General features: G+C 46.2%; 1 protein-coding gene across 2 annotated transcripts in view; it reads right to left on the reverse strand.

Annotated features, from left to right (window-relative positions):
* The window catches only part of PDZK1 (PDZ domain containing 1), a 190,512-nt gene that overhangs the window by 49,583 nt on the left and 121,218 nt on the right, over positions 1 to 19,711 (reverse strand). For both annotated transcript variants that reach the window (XM_033941091.1, XM_033941090.1), the window contains one exon: positions 10,376 to 10,609. In XM_033941091.1, coding sequence (XP_033796982.1) covers positions 10,376 to 10,609 — 234 coding nt within the window. The remainder of the gene's footprint in view (positions 1 to 10,375; positions 10,610 to 19,711) is intronic.

Below are 19,711 nucleotides of genomic sequence, written 5' to 3' on the forward strand. Positions count from 1 at the left end.
TACGCCACTGGAGCAGCAGCGTGTCTGGCCGGCTCATTCGTTCAAAGCCGCGGGTGGCGGCTCCTTGCGAGATCCGTGCCTGCTTCTGAAGCCTCTCTGATGGTGTGACATCAGAGAGGCTTCCGATGCAGGAGTGGATAGCGCAAGGAGCCGCCAACCCGCGGCTTTGAACGAACGAGCCGGCTGCTGCTCCATAAGGAAGAGAATGATCGCCTCCAGACCGTGGGCCACAAATAAAACCTGTAGAGCCATACGTGGGCCGCGTGTTTGAGACCGCTGCCTTAGAGGGAACACTGCCTAGGACCCTGGGGGAGCCCGGGCCCTCTGTCACCTCCGGGCCCCTGAATGCAGGACTGGTAGTACTGCCCTGATGGCGGCCCTGAGTACACCACATAGAAAATTGTTGAATTTGATTCCCCAGTGAAGTTTGCATATTTGATATGGCCTCCCATATGGATTCCATGGTAATTACCTTAGGCCTTTGTAAGGGAACATTCCCTGTAGCTCCCAAAGTACCTTTGACCACCTCATTTGTCAAGACAAATTCTTGGACTCCTGAAATACCTGTTGCCCCCTTAGTTGGTTTTTTTTTTGTTTTTTTTGTAAATCATGTTTATTGAGGTCAACCAAAGTAACAAAGGGCATACAAAAAATATAAATGCAACCGAGAAATACAAGGGCAAACAAGTACAAGCGGCTGGAAATAGTACGAAAACAATACAGAACAAGCCGCTGCACCAGCAGAGAGCATAATACTGGCATAAAGGTTACATGATGTACAATCGAAAAAACTAGAATAACCAAAAAACGGGTGGGACTACATAACAGAACCAGCTCCCCAGTTCAAGAGAGCAGCAACATGGAGCAGCAGATATCTCCCATCCATGCTCACAAAACTCATCAACTACGAGAACAGCCCAGTTCCTCCGCTTGACCCCAGAACGTTTTTGTCATAAAAACGTAAAACCTATCCCGAAGAAATCCCTACACAAGATACCACGAGCAGGTGCTCACACCACACATTCACCCCCAAACAAACACCCCCCTACCGCCCCTCCCCATGGCGAGAGACTAGAGGCAGCTGCAGGAGCACCCTCCACAAAGCCAGGTAGGCCCGGACCTCGGAGCTGGTGGATCGTGTATGATAGCATAACTTAAACCGTGCTAGCTCAGACATCTGAGTAAGCCAGCAGTTCAGGGGAATAACCCCGTCCTGGGTCCAGTATTGTAGAATCGTCCGTTTAACCGTGAGGAGGGTCAGATAGATAAAATGGCGCTGAGGTACAGTGAGGCCTTGTGCTTCCAGCAGGGTTTGATCACCAAGAAGCAGCGTTTTGTAATCCCACTCCAGGTCACGCTGCAATACCAATTGAAGCTGTGTAAAGGAATAATTCCACAGAGTAAGTTCCAGATACTCCAAAAAGGAATGCAAAAATGTCTCAGGGGTCTGTTTGCATTTAGAGCACAGAACGGTGTCCCAGAGACCCATGCGCACACCCCGCTCTCTAGTAATATATGCCCTATGAAGAATCTTGAATTGGGTCTCCTGCCAAGCCGCGGATTTCACAAAAGCGTATAAAGTATGGAAGAGCTCCTGGAAGGTTGCAGGGGTGTAAGACGCAGCAAGTTCCCGATTCCACAAGTCCTGAAGAGAATTTAAGGTCCCCAAAGAGATAGAGGAATGAAGCACCCTATACCACACAGAAAGGGAACTCTGGGAAGCGGGTACACTAATAAGGAGTTCATCGAGAGGGCCACACTGCCCCGCCGTGCCATACTGTGATTGGATACTCTGACAATAATGACGAGCTTGCAAGTAAGCAAAAAATTGATGGCGAGGGATGGTCCACTGATCTTGGAGTTGAAGAAAGGTAGAAAAAAAATCCCGTTTCCCGGTCAATCAGATGGAAAAGAAGAAAGGCCCCCCGGGAAGCCCAACCCACGAACGGTGAATGACCAAGGCCCGGTAGGAAATTGGGGTTGCCCTGCAGTTGTAAAAAAGGAGAAGCAGCAGGAGATCGGGTTTGCCGTGCACGCCACCAGTGCCAGGACAGACGAAAAGGCCGCAGAAACCTCAGTTTAGATGACAAGACACCCCTCTGTGTACTCTGCGTACGAAGAGAATGCAAAAGATTCAGAAATGTGAAAGGTGCACACCAAATGGACATCCATCTGGAAGGGGAAAACCTAGCGAACCTGTCAAACCCTTGTGAATAAAGCGCATAAGAGCTGCCACATTATAGGTGCGAACATCAGGAAGACCCAAGCCCCCCTCCCTCTTGGAAAGAGTTAGCCTCGCATATGCAATGCGCGCCGATCAATGTCACCAGAGAAAGGTAGTAAAAAGAGAACGGAGCTTGCGGATGTCCCACTGCAACTCACAAAAAGGCATCGCCTGTAGAGGATACAGTAATTTGGGCAGCAGCATCATCTTAACCAATGCCGCCTTCCCCAGCAGGGACAATGGAAGATCTCTCCATGTGGCACAGAGAGCTCCAACTTTATCTATAGCCGCCAACACGTTACTGCAGTACATAACCCGAGGGTCCATATTGTGGTAAGCAGACTATGCCTGCTAGGAATGTTCCAAGAGCAGTGCACAAGTCAGGTTTAGGCTCCACACAATTACCTACTTTTAAAACCCAATTTCAGTCAGTGAATGAGTTTCCTTCTGTGTCCTGTAGAGGGAGTAGGAGGGAAGAACTGCAGGATTCCCATCCCCCACACAAGCCTAGGGTGATTAACAGGAAATCACTTCCTCCTGAGGGTTTGGGGCAGGGCTGCAGACTCCTTAACCTGAAGTCCCAGTTTCTGGAGAATCAGAAGCAGCAGGGACTTGTAGAGGACAGATTCCAGTGCTCAGGGCTGAGAGCTCTGAATGTCAGCCAAACTCCAGAAGCTATGGAGCTAACAGAGGCTGGTGAGGACATGTCTCTTAAACTACTGCAGGAGCCTCAGGATATGGAGCTGGAAGCCAATACTGAGTCAAGTATTGAATTGCCTAGTGAAGATATGGAGATATGCTGTGTGAGAGGCAAGTGACTGACTATTGAATGTTTTTGAAAGTTTGTTTATTAATTGCTTGCCTGTGCTGACTATTTTAAGTCAGCTGAAGAACAAAAGAAATTATCTTTTGAACTTTGTAAAGGACTGAATTGTTGGAACTTGTTTTCCTTTTTGGGAGAAGTGAACTGTTCCCAGTCCCAGACAGTGGGGTTAGCCCCGTGTTCATAGTGGTGGGATAGAGGGCCAATTTGCATGGCAGATTAACACCACACGGAGCACTCTGTCTGGCCAGCACTCTGATGCTGAGGAAGCCAGTGTAATTACACTGACTTATTTGGAATTGAGACAACTCTGAAGATTGTGTATTTTGAGTTTTTTCTTTTCTTTTGGATACATGCTGATGGACTATGAGTTTGTGAACTGTGGCAACTTAGTTAGTTTTGCCTTATGGACATTGAGTCTGAGTTATGAACAGAATCATCCTGACAAAAGCTTGATATTTATTTTTACTTTAAGAATTAAAGCTCAAGTTTATTTTGAAAAGAACTTACCTGGTGTGGTGGTGTCCTTATCTAAACGCTATATTATTTTCCTTGTGCTGCCCTCAGTGGCTCACAAGAGGTTTTTCTTGTACCGGTGGCCCAAGACACCTTGCCCGGAGGCTGCCGGTTACAATATGCAGGTATATTTTAAGATAACGCATCGGTTTACGCACTGGAGGGATTGGTAAGGCATCATGCCATGGCTCCTATGCCAGCCCCAACAAAGGTAACAGTTCAGATTTCGCACATTTCACCTTAAGACCAGAAATGGAGCCAAACTCAGTCACCAATTGCAATGCCACCGGCAGATGACAGGGACCCTGATCGAGAAAGAGCAAGATATCATCCGCAAATACGATACTCCGCGGTTCCTATCCAGATACCCCGAAGCTCAGGACAGGAATTAATTTTAATGGCTAAAGGTTTAATAGCCAAGACGAACAGCAGGGGCGAAAGAGGACATCCCTGGCGCATTCCCCGACAAAGCAGAAAACAAGACGAGAGGCCACATTGATGATAAGACGGTCCTGTGGCTCAGTGTAAAGGCCTTGAATCCAATGAAGGAAAGGCCCAGCGACGCCATACTTCGGTAAGACCCAAAAAAGATATTGCCAAGAGATACTATCAAAGGCCTTTTCCATATCAAGGCCTGCTATCGCAGAAATACCACCGCCTCCCTGATGTTCATGCAGCGCCGTCAACGCTTTAAGTAGATTCATGGAAGCATATCGCTGAGGGACGAACCCTACCTGAGCCGGGGTAAAAATAAATTCAGCCGGCCCCCAGAATAGCTGCTAAAAGCTTGACATCTTGATTCAACAGGGAAATTGGACAATAGGATCCAATCTGAGCAGGATCTTTCCCCGGTTTAGGGAGCAGTGTAATATGAGCTAAATTGCATCTAAGACCCAAAGCCGCGGAAGCAAGGAAATTAAAATAGTTCCACAAAGGTTGAACAAGAAGATCGGTCAAGAGTTTATAGTATTCTGGGCTAAACCCATCGGGTCCTAGCAACTTAGCAAGTTACAGCTTCTTAATCCCCATTCGGACTTCCGCGGAAAGCCGTGGAAGAGGGAGATTCCGGAAAAATTTATCCCGTTTCTCCTCAGTGAAGTCCCGCTTCGCTTAGAAAGTGCTATAGAATTCTACAAATTGCTCCCGAATGTGAGCCTCCTGAGTAAAACAATCTCCCCTGGGATTCTTTACCATTCTAATAATCTGTTTTTTCCGATAGGGCCTAACCAGCGTCGCAAGAAGTTTGCCCGCTTTGCCACCCCATTGATAAAGACAAAATTTCTGATAGTAAATGTCCTGGCATGCATGCTGGTCCAAAATCTCATTAATCTGGAAGCGAAGAGATTTGATGTTCTGTTCATCCGATCCAGCTAGACTCACCCGATGTCACCTCCGCAATGCCTCCAGCTCCGCTGAAAGAGTGAGAAGTCTTTCCCCCTGCTTTTTCCGTTTAGCGGTTACATATTGAATGATATGACCTCTCAATACTGCCTTGGAAGCATCCCAGAACACCGCTGGATCCACATCCGAGGTGGTGTGCGAAATATAATCCAGCCATCGGGCCCGTAAGAAAATCCTTATCAGAATAGAGAGCTGTAGGAAACCTCCAGGTCCTCTCCCTTGTCTGGTCAGTAATCCACAAGGTGAGAACCACCGCCGAATGATCCAAAAGAGAGGTGTCCTCAATAGTGACCTGATCCACCCGCGAAAAGAGAGTGTGCGAAACCAGGACATAATCTAAACGTGAATACGCAGTATGAGGGTTGGAGTAAAACGTGTACCCCCTGTCAAAGGGATGAAGAGTTCTCCACGTATCCACCACTGCAAAATGTTCACAGAGAAAATTCACCCCCTGTTGATGGTGATCCCGAGGGTGTGGCCTGGCAGGAGAACAGTCCAGAGTAGGGTCAGCTGTAACATTAAAATCCCCCCAACAATCAATTGATAGGTAGGATATTGAGCTAGAATTCCTAAAAGGCCAGAATAAAATTTATGGTTATAAACATTCGGGTGTAAAGAAAAAAATCCCCCCTGCACAGCGTCTTACTAAAAGCTAAGTACTTTTAGTATTTATACCTAATACTTAATTATTTGAAAGCAAATTAAAAATACGTGCTGGCTCCAATGACGAGTGGGAGCGTAAAGCCATGCACAATGAGAGTTTTCGAGTGTGTGGTGGCCCGCTGAGGACCAGTGAATATTAAGTCTAAACCTTAGTTGAATGAAGTCTAGCAAAGTTGCGAGATAATTTCCCTCAGCTGAGTCTGGTATAAACATTCGGAGCATAAAGGTTACAAAATAGAAGCTGAAAGCCCCAAAGCTCCCTCAGTGCAAGGACATAACGACCCTCCTTATCCTGAATGGTCTTATGGATATGGAGAGGTAATTGTTTGTGAATTAGAATCGCCACTCCCCTCTGTCTACTATTATAGGCAGAGTATCTCACATTCCCCACCCAGTCCCTATGCAGCTTCTCATGCTCAGCAGCAGACAAGTGGATTTCTTAGAGGAACGCCACATCAACATGGCGCTGCTGAAGCCAAGTGAGGATTTTCTTACGCTTTACAGGAGAGTGTATACCATCAACATTAAGTGTAGCTGTAATCAAGTTAACCATAACTACTAAGCAAAAAGAGCCACCACTGCACCCAAAGGGTGAAGAAAATCAAACAGAACAAGGAGCGGACCCCACAGCTAGGTCCTGCTCCAAAGGATGGCGACGGAAAAAAAGATAGAGCACCCGCAGCTCCCCCAGTCTCCCTTCTGCCAGATCCCCCCACCCTGCAGACCCCCTACACTCTATCCAGTCAACAATTACAAACACACTACACACATACATCCATGCACTCCCTCCCTCCCCTCCCCTCCTGAAAGTCCACCCCAGGACATCCATAATCCTGATTCCAAAGAGAAACCACTCGCACCCTCCCATCCAGCACCCCTCCCAGACCCAAAAGGTGGATAAACAGAGAAACGAGGGCACTCCCCGACCCTCCATGGAAGCCCCAAAGACCACACGAGAGCCCACAGACCAGCCCAAAAAAGAAAAAAACGGGCGGAAGAAGACTATCCCGTCCCCCTAATAGGAAAGGGGAATGGTGAAACCTCCCCTCCCCTCGCCAACCACTCTGAATATTATGCAGCCGACAGGAACCTCCTGTCAGCCCTCGAATCAGAGCCCGTACTGCCCTACCAAATCCAGTCCCCCAGCACTAAAACCCCACTATCGAGACCCCCTCCCACCCCCAGAACCAAACGGACCCCGGAGCCAAAATCCCCTTCCCCCCTCTGAGTAGTAGCAACCTGAGGGAAAAGAAAAAGAAAAGAAGGGAATAGAACCAGTGTCCGCTTAAAAAGGCTTATGCGTCAAAGCAGCTGAGCCATCAAATACAGATAGAAATGAAAGGCCCCGCTGCTTCAACTTGGTGGCCAGATTGCCAGCAAGTCACAGATAGGCTGATAAGTTCATAAGACCAATAGGGTGAGGGGACACTCGACAGTCCCAGACCCCCCAAGGAATAATAAAGAACCCTACCCATCCCAAAAGAGAGAAGACAAAACAAAGGGCCGAAAGAAAGGAGGGAGCAGAGAAGGTATGCGGCCCAACAAGCAGACCCCCACCACAACCACGAGCAGGTGCCCAGAAGAAACTGGCACTCGGGCTCGGTGAGAGAAGAGAGAGGGGGGGAGGAATGAATGAAAGAGAAGAAGCAAAAGCAAATCCAAGAAAGCCCCCAATCTTAGGGAAAGAGAAGGAGAGGGGAGAAAGACAAAGAGGATAACAACCAATACAATAAAGCAGCTAGAGGGGATAACAGAGATAACAGGAATAGTGTGCAAAGTAGAGTAGTCCCTGGTTCTGCAGGCAGTACATAGCTGGTCCCAGGCACACGAAGAAGGGCAATAGTCAGGAGTCAAATGCGTGCAGCTAGGAGGTTAGCCCGGCAAGCCCTCCAGGAAAACGCTGACCTCCTCTGGTGTAGAAAAGTAGAGAGCCTTGTTGTCGTGGTACACCCGCAGTTTCGCTGGATATTGCAAGTCGAAACGCATCTGTCGTTAGTGAAGTTGAGTGCAGTAAGGCGCCATTGCTCTCCGCTGTTCAGAGACCCGGGGAGAATAGTCTTGAAAGATCAAAATCCGCTGACCTTCATAGGAAAGGCTCCCCTTTGCCTTATAGCAGGTCATAAGTTGATGCTTGTCTGCAAAGTTGAGAACATGGGTTATGACCAGCTGCGGTCGACGATCCCCTTCACAGCGCACTCCCAGTCGATGGATCTGCTCGATTAGCAAAGGGGTGTCTCCCAGCGCCATGCCGAGTTCCTTGGGCAGCCACGTGGACACCAAACACCGCAAATCCATATCTGTGAGCGACTCCGGCAGACTGATAAGCCTAAGATTATTCCGGCGGCTCCGGTTCTCCAGATCTTCAGCCCGGTCTTCCAGCCTGCGGATTTTCTCCTCCATAGTTTGGGCTCCCGCCTCCAGCACCCCTGTACGATCCTTCTGCGCAGACACCATGTCCTCCACCTGCTGCAGGTGGTCTGCAGTCGAGTCAGCTTATTGGTGAGCAGAGTGGTGAGGTAGGATTTCAACTCCTCAATCGCATTCGTAGAGAGAGATCGTTGGGCTGAGCAGGGCCTGCGCAGGAGATGTCGATGCCGTCATTTTTGCGGGACAAGAATGGCCTCTCGGAAACCTGGCAGGCTTGGAGGCTCGAGTCGGCATGCCGTAGAAATTCACCCGAAAAGAGTATAGGCAGGCAGCCTATAGAATACCCCGTAAGGAACAAAAGGCTAAGGTCCCGCAGATCAATATTGGAGGAAAATAACGCCGATTAACAATCGCGAGGGTCAGGAGAGGTGCCGAAACATGCCCGCTCAGGTTGAGTGTATCACGTGACCCCTTAGCCCCTTAGTAATCGGAGAAACTTCTTGGGCTTGCTGAAATCTTTCTTCAAACTGCTGCGATCTTGAAAGCAACTCCTTCCCTTTTCCAGGGTCAATCCTCCCACTTGGAGAGGCCAGCAAGAGGGCATCCCGTGCCAGTACATCAAGAAATGACTCCTCCGTCGCAGCAGGGCAGCTAGGTGGAGATCGCTTATCGGAGATAGAATGGCAGCCTCGAAGGAGAGATCCCGCGCCTCAGTCTGTGTGTTCTGTCCAGCTGTGGAAACCTCCAGTTGTAGCGTTCACGAGCCTCGATCCACAAAGGCGTCCATTGGGCCAACTGGTGCTGCTGTCTCATTGGGAAAAACCCGGATCTTCGATTTTCTTTTTACCATAGCCAAAGAAACACTCCACCAGATGCTTGACGGCGTCCCCGCGAATGCATCAGGCCATCTTGGGCAAGCTCTGCTCACACACCCAAAGGAATCTTCCTATAGGTGTTCCAGTTAGGTTTATCGTCGTTGTTAGTGTTTTTTTGTTTTGTTTTATTTTAATGCCCTAAAAGCAAAAAAGCCACATGCTTTCCAAATCTAATATTGGAAAGATCTTTTTTTTCTCTCTGAAGAAACGAAGGAGAGAGCTGCGACTGATTAGAAGCAAGAAACTAAAAAACTGACAAGAGGGAGGGGGAGGGGGCTCGAGGACTAGGGCTACTGCACATGCTCAGTAAGCTTAAAGCTTACTATAGCTAGGGGAGCCACCAACTCACTAGACTCAGTCGGAGACTTCACCAACAAGTGTGCCTGCAAATCCCCTGCCTATCTCTGGAGAAAGAAACAAATTGTTGAGATGCAGGCTTATGAAGTGGCCCCCATAAGTACAGATGTGCTGCTATACTGTTGGGCACTTGGTAAACACACTGGGAGCTGAAGAGAGGCCAAATGGAAGCACATAACTCTAATGGTTGTTGAGGAACTTGAGATGAATTTATTGCCAATCTTGTGAATGAATAGAGATCAAGGGAGGGTAACCATTCTTGTCCAACAGAGGCAGAAATGGTTTTACATTGCTTTTAATGGCACTTTTCAATTAACAGCGCTAACTGAACCAATTAAAACATTAAATTAGGTGCCTAGATTGGCTAGGTAGGCACTTTTTATAAAATCAGGGCCAGTGTGTATGCAGAACTTGAAGTTTTATTCTATCCTGTATAAACTCCAGACCACATATAGAAAAATTTGTTGAATTATGCTGCTGAATAATTGTATTGGTAGTTATACTGGTTGATTCAAACAGCAAGGGATTTCTTTATTGCATAGAAGGTCCTTGGGATTTTTTTTCTTGTAATAAATGTATAACCTATTTTTAAAAAGGCGAAGGGGTGGATGTGGAAATCTCAGTTTGGCTTGCCTCACTGAATACCTGGCTTGATTCCCCTGCTGGCACTCCAAATAGTTCTATCTCTAAAGATGCCACTGGAAAGCTGAGGTTTGGGTGAGGAATTTGGACAATGTCTAACTCCTTACAGACAGCTATTACTATTAGTAGTTATCTTTTCTATAGCACAAGAACTCCCTTATAGTACTGGGTCTCAGCCTGGGCTAGTGAACTGGGAGGGGCAGGTAGGTCTTCTGCTAGCTACCCCACCCACTCGCTTGGCAGTGAATATTATCCTTTACCTGAGTGTGGTGCTACAAAAGCCCCTTTCTATGTTTTTTGTGTGCTTTACATGCAGAAAAGGTTTTATAAAATTACCCTTAATTATCAATCCCATGATAGCTTTTCCTCCCCAGGTTCAGTAGATGTCTATTTTCTATCACCCTATTCCTCTTCCTCCCTCCCATCTCCCTGAGCCCGGTGATGGTAGCACCATCTCCAGTTGTTCCTCCTCTAGAAAACCCTGAGTTCATAAAGATGACATTGTACCTCTTTGATGTACTGTCCTGGAACATTCTTGATTGCATTTAGATGGAAACCATAGCCATTAGGACCCTTCACCAAAGTACACAATTTGGGTTTGTAGTTCACTGCACCATTGTCTTGAGGAGTTAAAGTTGGAGCTGCCATTTGGGCCTGGATTGACGCTGCTGTCACTGAATGTGCACTAGATTTCACCAAATGCTGAATTTCTTGTTCATAAAGAAATGGAGAAATTCCAGCCTAAAAGAAAAAAAAAAGTTTAATCCCTTAGCTGTGGAATTTTTATGTAAATCTAAAATCTGAGCCTTATAACAATACAGCAATAGTATTATATTGGTGTATCATTTTTAATTTAGAAATTCTGGCAACTATATAATCTCTGATTTCTAAACTTTTTGAATTGTGCCATAGGTCCAAAATGAGGATTCCTGCTGCTTTTTGTTGGGATGATGTTACTAATCAATGCATTTTAAGATTCTTAAGGCCTTATTTACAAAGCTTTTTCAGATAGACACAGAGAGAGCAATTCTATACTGGGACAGCTCAGATCTGTCAGCAAATTTTGGATGCAAATGTGGCACAGTGAGGTTAGATAATCACTTGGCAATGATAAAAAAAAAAATCGCTCCGATTGCTCATTTTAAAATTAATGACCTCATTGTACTACATTTGAATGGCAGTATCAGAGACTGCTAGGAAACATGGAAAAGATCACGGTAAACTGTTATGATAATCCGCTGCAAAAATACATGCACAGCTGGAACTGGTTTAGCAAGCACGATAAAAGCACATTTTAGTTTTGAGAATCTTTCCATCTGGAAGAACACAGACAATCTTGGGTAAGGACTATTGTTTATACAGTCCTTGACTAATTGAAGCCTTGAGTTTTGAGGGATATCCAGAGATGACAGGAGAGACATTCTTGTATTTGGACCTAACTAGAGAATGACACAGGAAAAAAATCTGTCCCCACCACTGCCCTGTCACCGGACCACAGTCCCCTTCACCGCCCCGTCCCCGCCATCCCCTTCACTACCCCATCTCCACACCGCTGTCCCCTTCACCGCCCCATCCCTGTCCCTGCCGTCCCCTTCACCGCCCCGTCCCCGTAGCATCCATCAAGCCTCAGTACTGCAATATTTAGCTTATTCCTTCCTTATAAATCAAAGTTCTGGCTGCTGAATTGAAGAATGAGATGTTCAGCTGGCAGGGCTTTGTTTATAAATTTTTATCAACACAACTAATATACTACTTTATCCTAAAGCAAAAAAAAGCAAAAGAAAATAAATAAATAGAATTTTTTTTTCTACTTTTGTTGTCTGGTTTCTGCTTTCCTCATCTTCTCATTCAATTCCTTCCATCCACTGTCTGTCTTCTCTCTGCCCCTTCCATTTGCTTTGTTACTGTGCCTCTCCCTTCAACCCTCCTCCAATTGGTGTGGCACCCATCTTCTTCCCTCTGCTCCCCCATAGTCTGGCATCTCTGTCTTTTTCCCTTCCAGCTTCTTCTCCCCACTTTCTCTTCCCCATTCCCTTCAGCGTCTTCTCCCCATTCTGTCATCCCCAATTTCCTTCAGCGTCTTTTCCCCACTCTCTGTTCCCAATTTCCCTTCAGCGTCTTCTCCCCACTCTCTGTTCCCCATTTCCCTTCAGTGTCTTTTCCCCACTCTCTCTTCCCCAGTTCACAGCGTCTTTTCCCCACTCTCTCATCCCCATTTCTGAGCGTCTTCTCCCCACTCTCTCTTCCCCATTTCCCAGCGTCTTCTCCCCACTCTCTCTTCCCCATTTCCCAGCGACTTCTCCCCACTCTCTCTTCCCCATTTCCCAGCGTCTTCTCATTACTCTCTCTTCCCCATTTCCCAGCGTCTTCTCCCCACTCTCTCTTCCCCATTTCCCAGCATCTTCCCCCCACTCTCTCTTCCCTATTTCCGAGCATCTTCTCCCCACTCTTTCTTTCCCATTTCCCAGCATCTTATCCCCACTCTCTCTTCCCCTTTTCCCAGCGTCTTCTCCCCACTCTCTCTTCCTCATTTCCCAGCATCTTCTTCCTACTCTCTCTTCCCCATTTCCCAGCATCTTCTCCCCACTCTCTCTTCCCCATTTCCCATGTCTTCTTCCTACTCACACTTCCCCATTTCCCAGCGTCTTCTCCCCACTCTCTCTTCCCCATTTCCCAGCATCTTCTCCCCACTCTCTCTTCCGCATTTCCCAGCATCTTCTTCCTACTCTCTCTTCCCCATTTCCCAGCATCTTCCCCCACTCTCTCTTCCCCATTTCCCATGTCTTCTTCCTACTCACACTTCCCCATTTCCCAGCGTCTTCTCCCCACTCTCTCTTCCCCATTTCCCAGCGTCTTCTCCCCACTCTCTCTTCCGTATTTCCCAGCATCTTCTTCCTACTCTCTCTTCCCCATTTCCCAGCGTCTTCTCCCCACTCTCTCTTCCCCATTTCCCAGCGTCTTCTCCCCACTCTCTCTTCCTCATTTCCCAGCATCTTCTTCCTACTCTCTCTTCCCCATTTCCCAGCATCTTCTCCCCACTCTCTCTTCCCCATTTCCCATGTCTTCTTCCTACTCACACTTCCCCATTTCCCAGCGTCTTCTCCCCACTCTCTCTTCCCCATTTCCCAGCATCTTCTCCCCACTCTCTCTTCCGCATTTCCCAGCATCTTCTTCCTACTCTCTCTTCCCCATTTCCCAGCATCTTCCCCCACTCTCTCTTCCCCATTTCCCATGTCTTCTTCCTACTCACACTTCCCCATTTCCCAGCGTCTTCTCCCCACTCTCTCTTCCCCATTTCCCAGCGTCTTCTCCCCACTCTCTCTTCCGTATTTCCCAGCATCTTCTTCCTACTCTCTCTTCCCCATTTCCCAGCGTCTTATCCCCACTCTCTCTTCCCCATTTCCCAGCGTCTTCTCATTACTCTCTCTTCCCCATTTCCCAGCGTCTTCTCCCCACTCTCTCTTCCCCATTTCCCAGCATCTTCCCCCCACTCTCTCTTCCCTATTTCCGAGCATCTTCTCCCCACTCTTTCTTTCCCATTTCCCAGCATCTTATCCCCACTCTCTCTTCCCCATTTCCCAGCGTCTTCTCCCCACTCTCTCTTCCTCATTTCCCAGCATCTTCTTCCTACTCTCTCTTCCCCATTTCCCAGCATCTTCTCCCCACTCTCTCTTCCCCATTTCCCATGTCTTCTTCCTACTCACACTTCCCCATTTCCCAGCGTCTTCTCCCCACTCTCTGTTCCCCATTTCCCAGCATCTTCTCCCCACTCTCTCTTCCGCATTTCCCAGCATCTTCTTCCTACTCTCTCTTCCCCATTTCCCAGCATCTTCCCCCACTCTCTCTTCCCCATTTCCCATGTCTTCTTCCTACTCACACTTCCCCATTTCCCAGCGTCTTCTCCCCACTCTCTCTTCCCCATTTCCCAGCGTCTTCTCCCCACTCTCTCTTCCGTATTTCCCAGCATCTTCTTCCTACTCTCTCTTCCCCATTTCCCAGCGTCTTATCCCCACTCTCTCTTCCCCATTTCCCAGCGTCTTCTCCCCACTCTCTCTTCCCCATTTCCCAGCGACTTCTCCCCACTCTCTCTTCCCCATTTCCCAGCGTCTTCTCACTACTCTCTCTTCCCCATTTCCCAGCGTCTTCCCCCCACTCTCTCTTCCCTATTTCCAAGCGTCTTCTCCCCACTCTTTTTTCCCCATTTCCCAGCATCTTATCCCCACTCTCTCTTCCTCATTTCCCAGCATCTTCTTCCTACTCTCTCTTCCCCATTTTCCAGCGTCTTCTCCCCACTCTCTTCCCCATTTCCCAGCGACTTCTCCCCACTCACTCTTCCCCATTTCCCAGCGTCTTCTCCCCACTCTCTCTTCCCCATTTCCCAGCATCTTCTTCCTACTCTCTCTTCCCCATTTCCCAGCGTCTTCTCCCCACTCTCTCTTCCCCATTTCCCAGCATTTTCTCCCTACTCTCTCTTCACCATTTCCCAGCATCTTCTCCCCACTTCCTCCACCCCACCTTCTCCAGATCCCTTCAACGTCTGTTTTTCTCCACCCTACCTTTCTTCCCTTTCTCCCTCCCTGCCCCTTACCTTTGTGGTGGGCAATTTCTAAATATGTTTCCTACCAGCAGCTGGAGCGTTGAAATCAGGTGTGACTGCAGGAAAGGTCATCTCTGATGCAACTTCTGGTTGCCACACGTGATTTCAATGCTCCAGCTGCTGGTAAGAAGCACATTTAGAGAAATTCCATGCCACAAAGGTAAGGAAGAGAGGAAGATGCTTGGGCGGTGGCGATTAGGCTCAGGCGGCGGCGTTGATCAGGATGGAGGGAGGGAGATGCTTGGGCGGTGGCGATTGGGCTCAGTGGTGGTGGTGATCAGGATGGAGGGAGGGAGATGCTTGGGCGGTGGCGATTGAGCTTAGTGGTGGTGGTGATCAGGATGGAGGGAGGGAGGAAGATGCTTGGGCGGCAGCACCATCCGGGTGACTGGGTGGTGGCTATCATTATGGACGGAGGGAGCGTGATCGGTGACCATGCACATTCCCTGCCTTCACTAAGGAGACAAGGCCATTCACCGCTCCACAGGGTGGTGAATGGCCTTCTCCCCGTACCCACGGCGACTACTTCCTTTCTTTCCCCGTTTCAGTGGATTACTCGTGGCTACCCATGGGTAACAACCACCGTGTCATTCTCTAGACCTAACCACAACAAAAGGACTTAAAGATTGAGATAGATGACAAGAGCCTATGGGAGACTTTTACAGATTGTGAGACCTATTCCTGCATTTTGCTAGAGTTGCTGAAGTCACGGGCTTGTACAAACTGGTTTCAGTTCAGATGCTGAGATGCTAATGTGTGGCATGTGAGTCTGTAGATTTCTTGCTGTGAAGAGTTTCTCAAGGACACCAAACAGTGCTGTACAGAAAATGAGCTATTTAACAATGCTGAAAGAAAATGCAAGTCAGCAGGACACTCCATCCGGGAACTTAAGAACTGATAAAGTGCTGCCAGGCTAATGCACCTGAAATGCGCTTCCAGAGGGAGTAATAGGGCAGGGTATGGTACTAGGGTTCAAGAAAGGATTGGACGATTTCCTGCTGGAAAAGGGGATAGAGGGGTATAGATAGAGGATTACTGCACAGGTCCTGAATCTGTTGGGCCACCGCATGAGGGGACTGCTGGGCACGATGAACCTCAGGTCTGACCCAGCTGAGGCATTGTTTATGTTCTTATGATACCGGTGTACCCGTGTGAAGAATGGAAACTTCAAGAAGAAGAAAGTTTCAGAAGCTATGCCTCTCCAGGACCCCCCAGGGAAGAATGGAGGCGTGGACTAGGAGTGAGTTAGATAGGCAGCATATCTGCTCCAATAGGTTGATACATATTCACAGCCAGGGGATGGTCTAAGACAAAGAAACTCTCTGTAAAATCCCCCATGCTTTGGCAGAGTTTCTTTAGAGAAGCTGCACCATACTTACAGAAATATGCTGGCACTGTTTGTATGAGTTTTTTCTTTTCTCCATTGTATATGTCTGAACTGATTTATTTCTGATTTGCCATATGCTGCTATAATACTTATTACTAGAATAAAAAGTTATTTGCTTTGGAATATACAATGTAATCTTGTGAGCTGTTTTTTTTTTTTTTCCTTCACGAAGGATCCCCATTGAGGTGAAGTAAGCAGCCTTTATTTCAAGATGTAAAAGACAGTATTGATTATAATCTATGTTTTTATGTTTAAATCATGTTTATTAAATCAAAAAGCAGCCAACAAACAGAAAAGACAATTTTTCATAATATGCAGTGCCATAAACCACAATTTAAACCCTTCCAACCTCTCCCTATCTCTTCCCAATCAGACAGACCAGATCTTAATACAGTACCATCAGCGATACATATCAACTGTTCAAAAGTCTTTGTTGAAGGGGAGAAAGTGTCTCAGAAAATGTTATATATCCACTGAAAATTTTGTCCCTCTGGAGAAAAGAAGTCCTTAATTTGAACTTGTTCAAGTTTCAACAAAATAATCATCTTCATTTTCCAGAGTTGAAATGTTGGAGATTTTATGTCTAGCCAACAAAGAAGGATAGATTTTTTTTCCCAACAAAACTGCACACTTCAAAAAATGTAGTAGGCTCTTAGGCTTAGGAGACTGTACATTGAAAGCCCCCCAAAGGAGCAAAGAGTCAGTTTTTACTCCACAGACCCACAATGTGGAGATATAATGAAGCAATTGTTTCTAGAAACTGTAACTCCAAAACATATGACTTAAGGTCACTATAGGAGCATGATATTTCAAGCAATGTCTAGAAGTAGGAAGGCCCATCTTATAAGCACTATTAGGGGAAATATACAATCGTAAGGCAAACTTTGTATTGCAGTTCCCAGTAAGCAGTACTAATCTGATCTTACTGCAGAGAAATTTAAGGTGTATGTATACAGTCACAAAGTGTAAATATCTATTCAGTGCAACAGATAATATTGTAATCCAACTCAGATATGGTATCCTGTAAATATCTGTGATAATAATGTAAAGGAACTTGTTTTGTGCTCCCAATGTGAAAAATTAAGAGTTCTTCTTGAGCATCCTCACTTATGTCCTCCCAACAAAGACTATCAACATAACATTCTATCTTTATTATCATTCCCTCTGTAATTCCCCCACCTGAGCACTGTATATAGATGCACCTTCTTGTCTCATTTGTCTGTTTTGACTAGATTGTGAGCTCTTTGAGCAGGGACTGTATAGCACTGTATATGTCTCATAGTGCTCTAGAAATTATAAATAGTAGTAGCAATAGTAGTAATATAATGTTTTAATTACACTGCACAACAAAGTTTTTGCTTCCTGAACACTGCTGGGTGTTTCTTATAGAATTTTGGGTGCTGATCATGAATATTACATCAAAAATTACCCATCACGTACCATTTCAGAGAAATTTTCAATTTTGTCGTGATTTTTTCTTATATTTGGATGCAAACAATTTTTTCTCCCATAAGTGTCTTATCAACAACGGTTTGTGCCGCCTGGGTATGTCCATGCATAAAATCTAGCCAGGTTGGAAGCTGTTTTATGGAAGATGACATCCTGGGCATGTCTGGGCAGGTCTGAACGAGCTTGCGCTGTCTCACCATGCTATAATGGTGGCTTCCATACACCGATCCTGCTCATTTGGTTAATATAGATAGTCCGTGTGTGTATATAGTATCAGTATAGTAAAGTATAGTAGTATAGTAGCTGTAGCAATATAACAGTAAGTAAGCTTGATGCTATAGACGTTTTGGTGTCGGGCAATATGTCTCGTCGGTGTCGTAACAGCCGCGACACATTCTGCTATATCTGTGGGGAATATACACTTACGCCTCAGAGACGTTCGATGACTGCCCTTGTAAAGAAAGCCTATCATCTGTATTTTGGCTGCAAAATAGGTGATCAAGACAAGCAATGGGCGCCTCACATTTGCTGTGCGACATGTGCTGTTAGTCTGAGAGCCTGGCTCAGAGGTACTCGAAAGACGATGCCATTTGCTGTTCCGATGATATGGCGAGAACAGAAAGACCATGTGACGGACTGTTATTTCTGTTTGACTAATGTGTCTGGTTTCTCTGCCAAAAACAAGAAGTCAATTGAATATCCTAATCTGCCTTCAGCAATGAGACCCATGCCACATGATGACAGTCTTCCAGTTCCGAAACCACCAGAGGATTGGACCTTAGACGAACCAGATGAAGAAACTGCAGTGCAGGGTTCTAACAGTGACATTGACCCGGATTTTGAACCATCCTCATCAGGCGATCCACATCTGATAACACAGTCCGAATTGAACGATTTGGTCAGAGATTTGGGTCTGTCAAAAGCAAAAGCTGAGCTGCTAGGTTCGAGACTGCAGGAATGGTGTTTGCTATCACCAGGTACGAAAATTTCTGTGTTTCGAGACCGGCATCATGATATAACCAAATTTTTTGCACAAGTCGACAGTCTCTGTTTCTGTTGTGACATTGAAGGATTGTTCTTGGTCTTTGGTTGTGATCACAACCCGGAAGAGTGGCGTCTTTTCATTGATTCGTCAATGTTAAGCCTGAAAGCTGTTCTGTTGCACAATGGCAACGTTTATCCTTCAGTACCTGTTGGCTATGCAGCACATATGAAAGAAACATATGAGAATATGGAAATGTTACTAAAGTATGTCCAGTATACCAGGTATAACTGGAATATCTGTGGAGACCTCAAAGTCGTTGCTCTGTTACTAGGACTGCAGCTTGGCTATACAAAGTACTGCTGTTTCATCTGCGAATGGGACAGCCGAGACAGAGAGTCGCACTATTCTAGAAAGAACTGGCCACTCCGTAAAAAGTTAGTTCCAGGACAGAAAAATGTAGCACATGAATCGCTTGTTGACCCGACAAAGATATTTTTGCCTCCTCTTCACATTAAACTGGGACTCATGAAGAATTTTGTGAAAGCAATGAACAAGGAAGGGGAAGGTTTTCGTTATTTAAGACAGATGTTCCCAAGAATAACTGATGCCAAGATCAAAGAGGGTATTTTTGTTGGCCCCCAGATCAGACATGTTATGAGTGACAAGCGATTTGAAGATCTGTTAGTTGGGCCGGAAAAAATTGGCTGGAAAGCCTTGAAAGACGTTGTTGACAATTTTCTGGGCAATTACAGAGCCCCAAACTACATTCAGCTGGTAGACAAACTTCTCAAAGCATACAAGAGAATGAAGTGCAATATGTCACTCAAGATTCATTTCCTCCATTCACACTTGGACTTCTTCCCCGCAAATCTCGGTGCTGTGAGTGACGAGCACGGTGAAAGGTTTCATCAAGACATAGCTACGATGGAGAAACGATACCAGGGCAATTGGAATCCGTCAATGCTTGCCGACTATTGTTGGATGCTACAACGTGATGCACCAGACACTGAATATAAAAGAAACTCGGGAGCAAAACACTTTTAATTCTGTTTCATTTAGTCGCTTGTGCGAAACGTAAACTTGACTATATATTTTATTGTCAGTAAACATAAAAATGTCTATTTCTCATAGTTCTTACGTGATGCAGTAAAACCAAAACCATATTTGAGCATACCAAGTTGGTACCTGTCATAATCACCAAAAACTTTTCAGGAATCAAGACTTAACCAAAAAATTGTTGTGCAGTGTTACAGATATGGGAACTTATAAGATGTTGATGAAAATTCTTGTAAATCTTTAAAGGACTTAATTTTACCTTCCTCAGTGACCACATGAAATAGATATTTAATACCCTTCATCTCCCAACAGAGAAAGGCTGCAGAAATTTGACTAGGAGAAAAATAGGGATTACCACAAATATCCAAA

The sequence above is a fragment of the Geotrypetes seraphini genome, chromosome 4, assembly GCF_902459505.1.
Source record: "Geotrypetes seraphini chromosome 4, aGeoSer1.1, whole genome shotgun sequence".
Classification (NCBI taxonomy): Eukaryota; Metazoa; Chordata; class Amphibia; order Gymnophiona; family Dermophiidae; genus Geotrypetes; species Geotrypetes seraphini.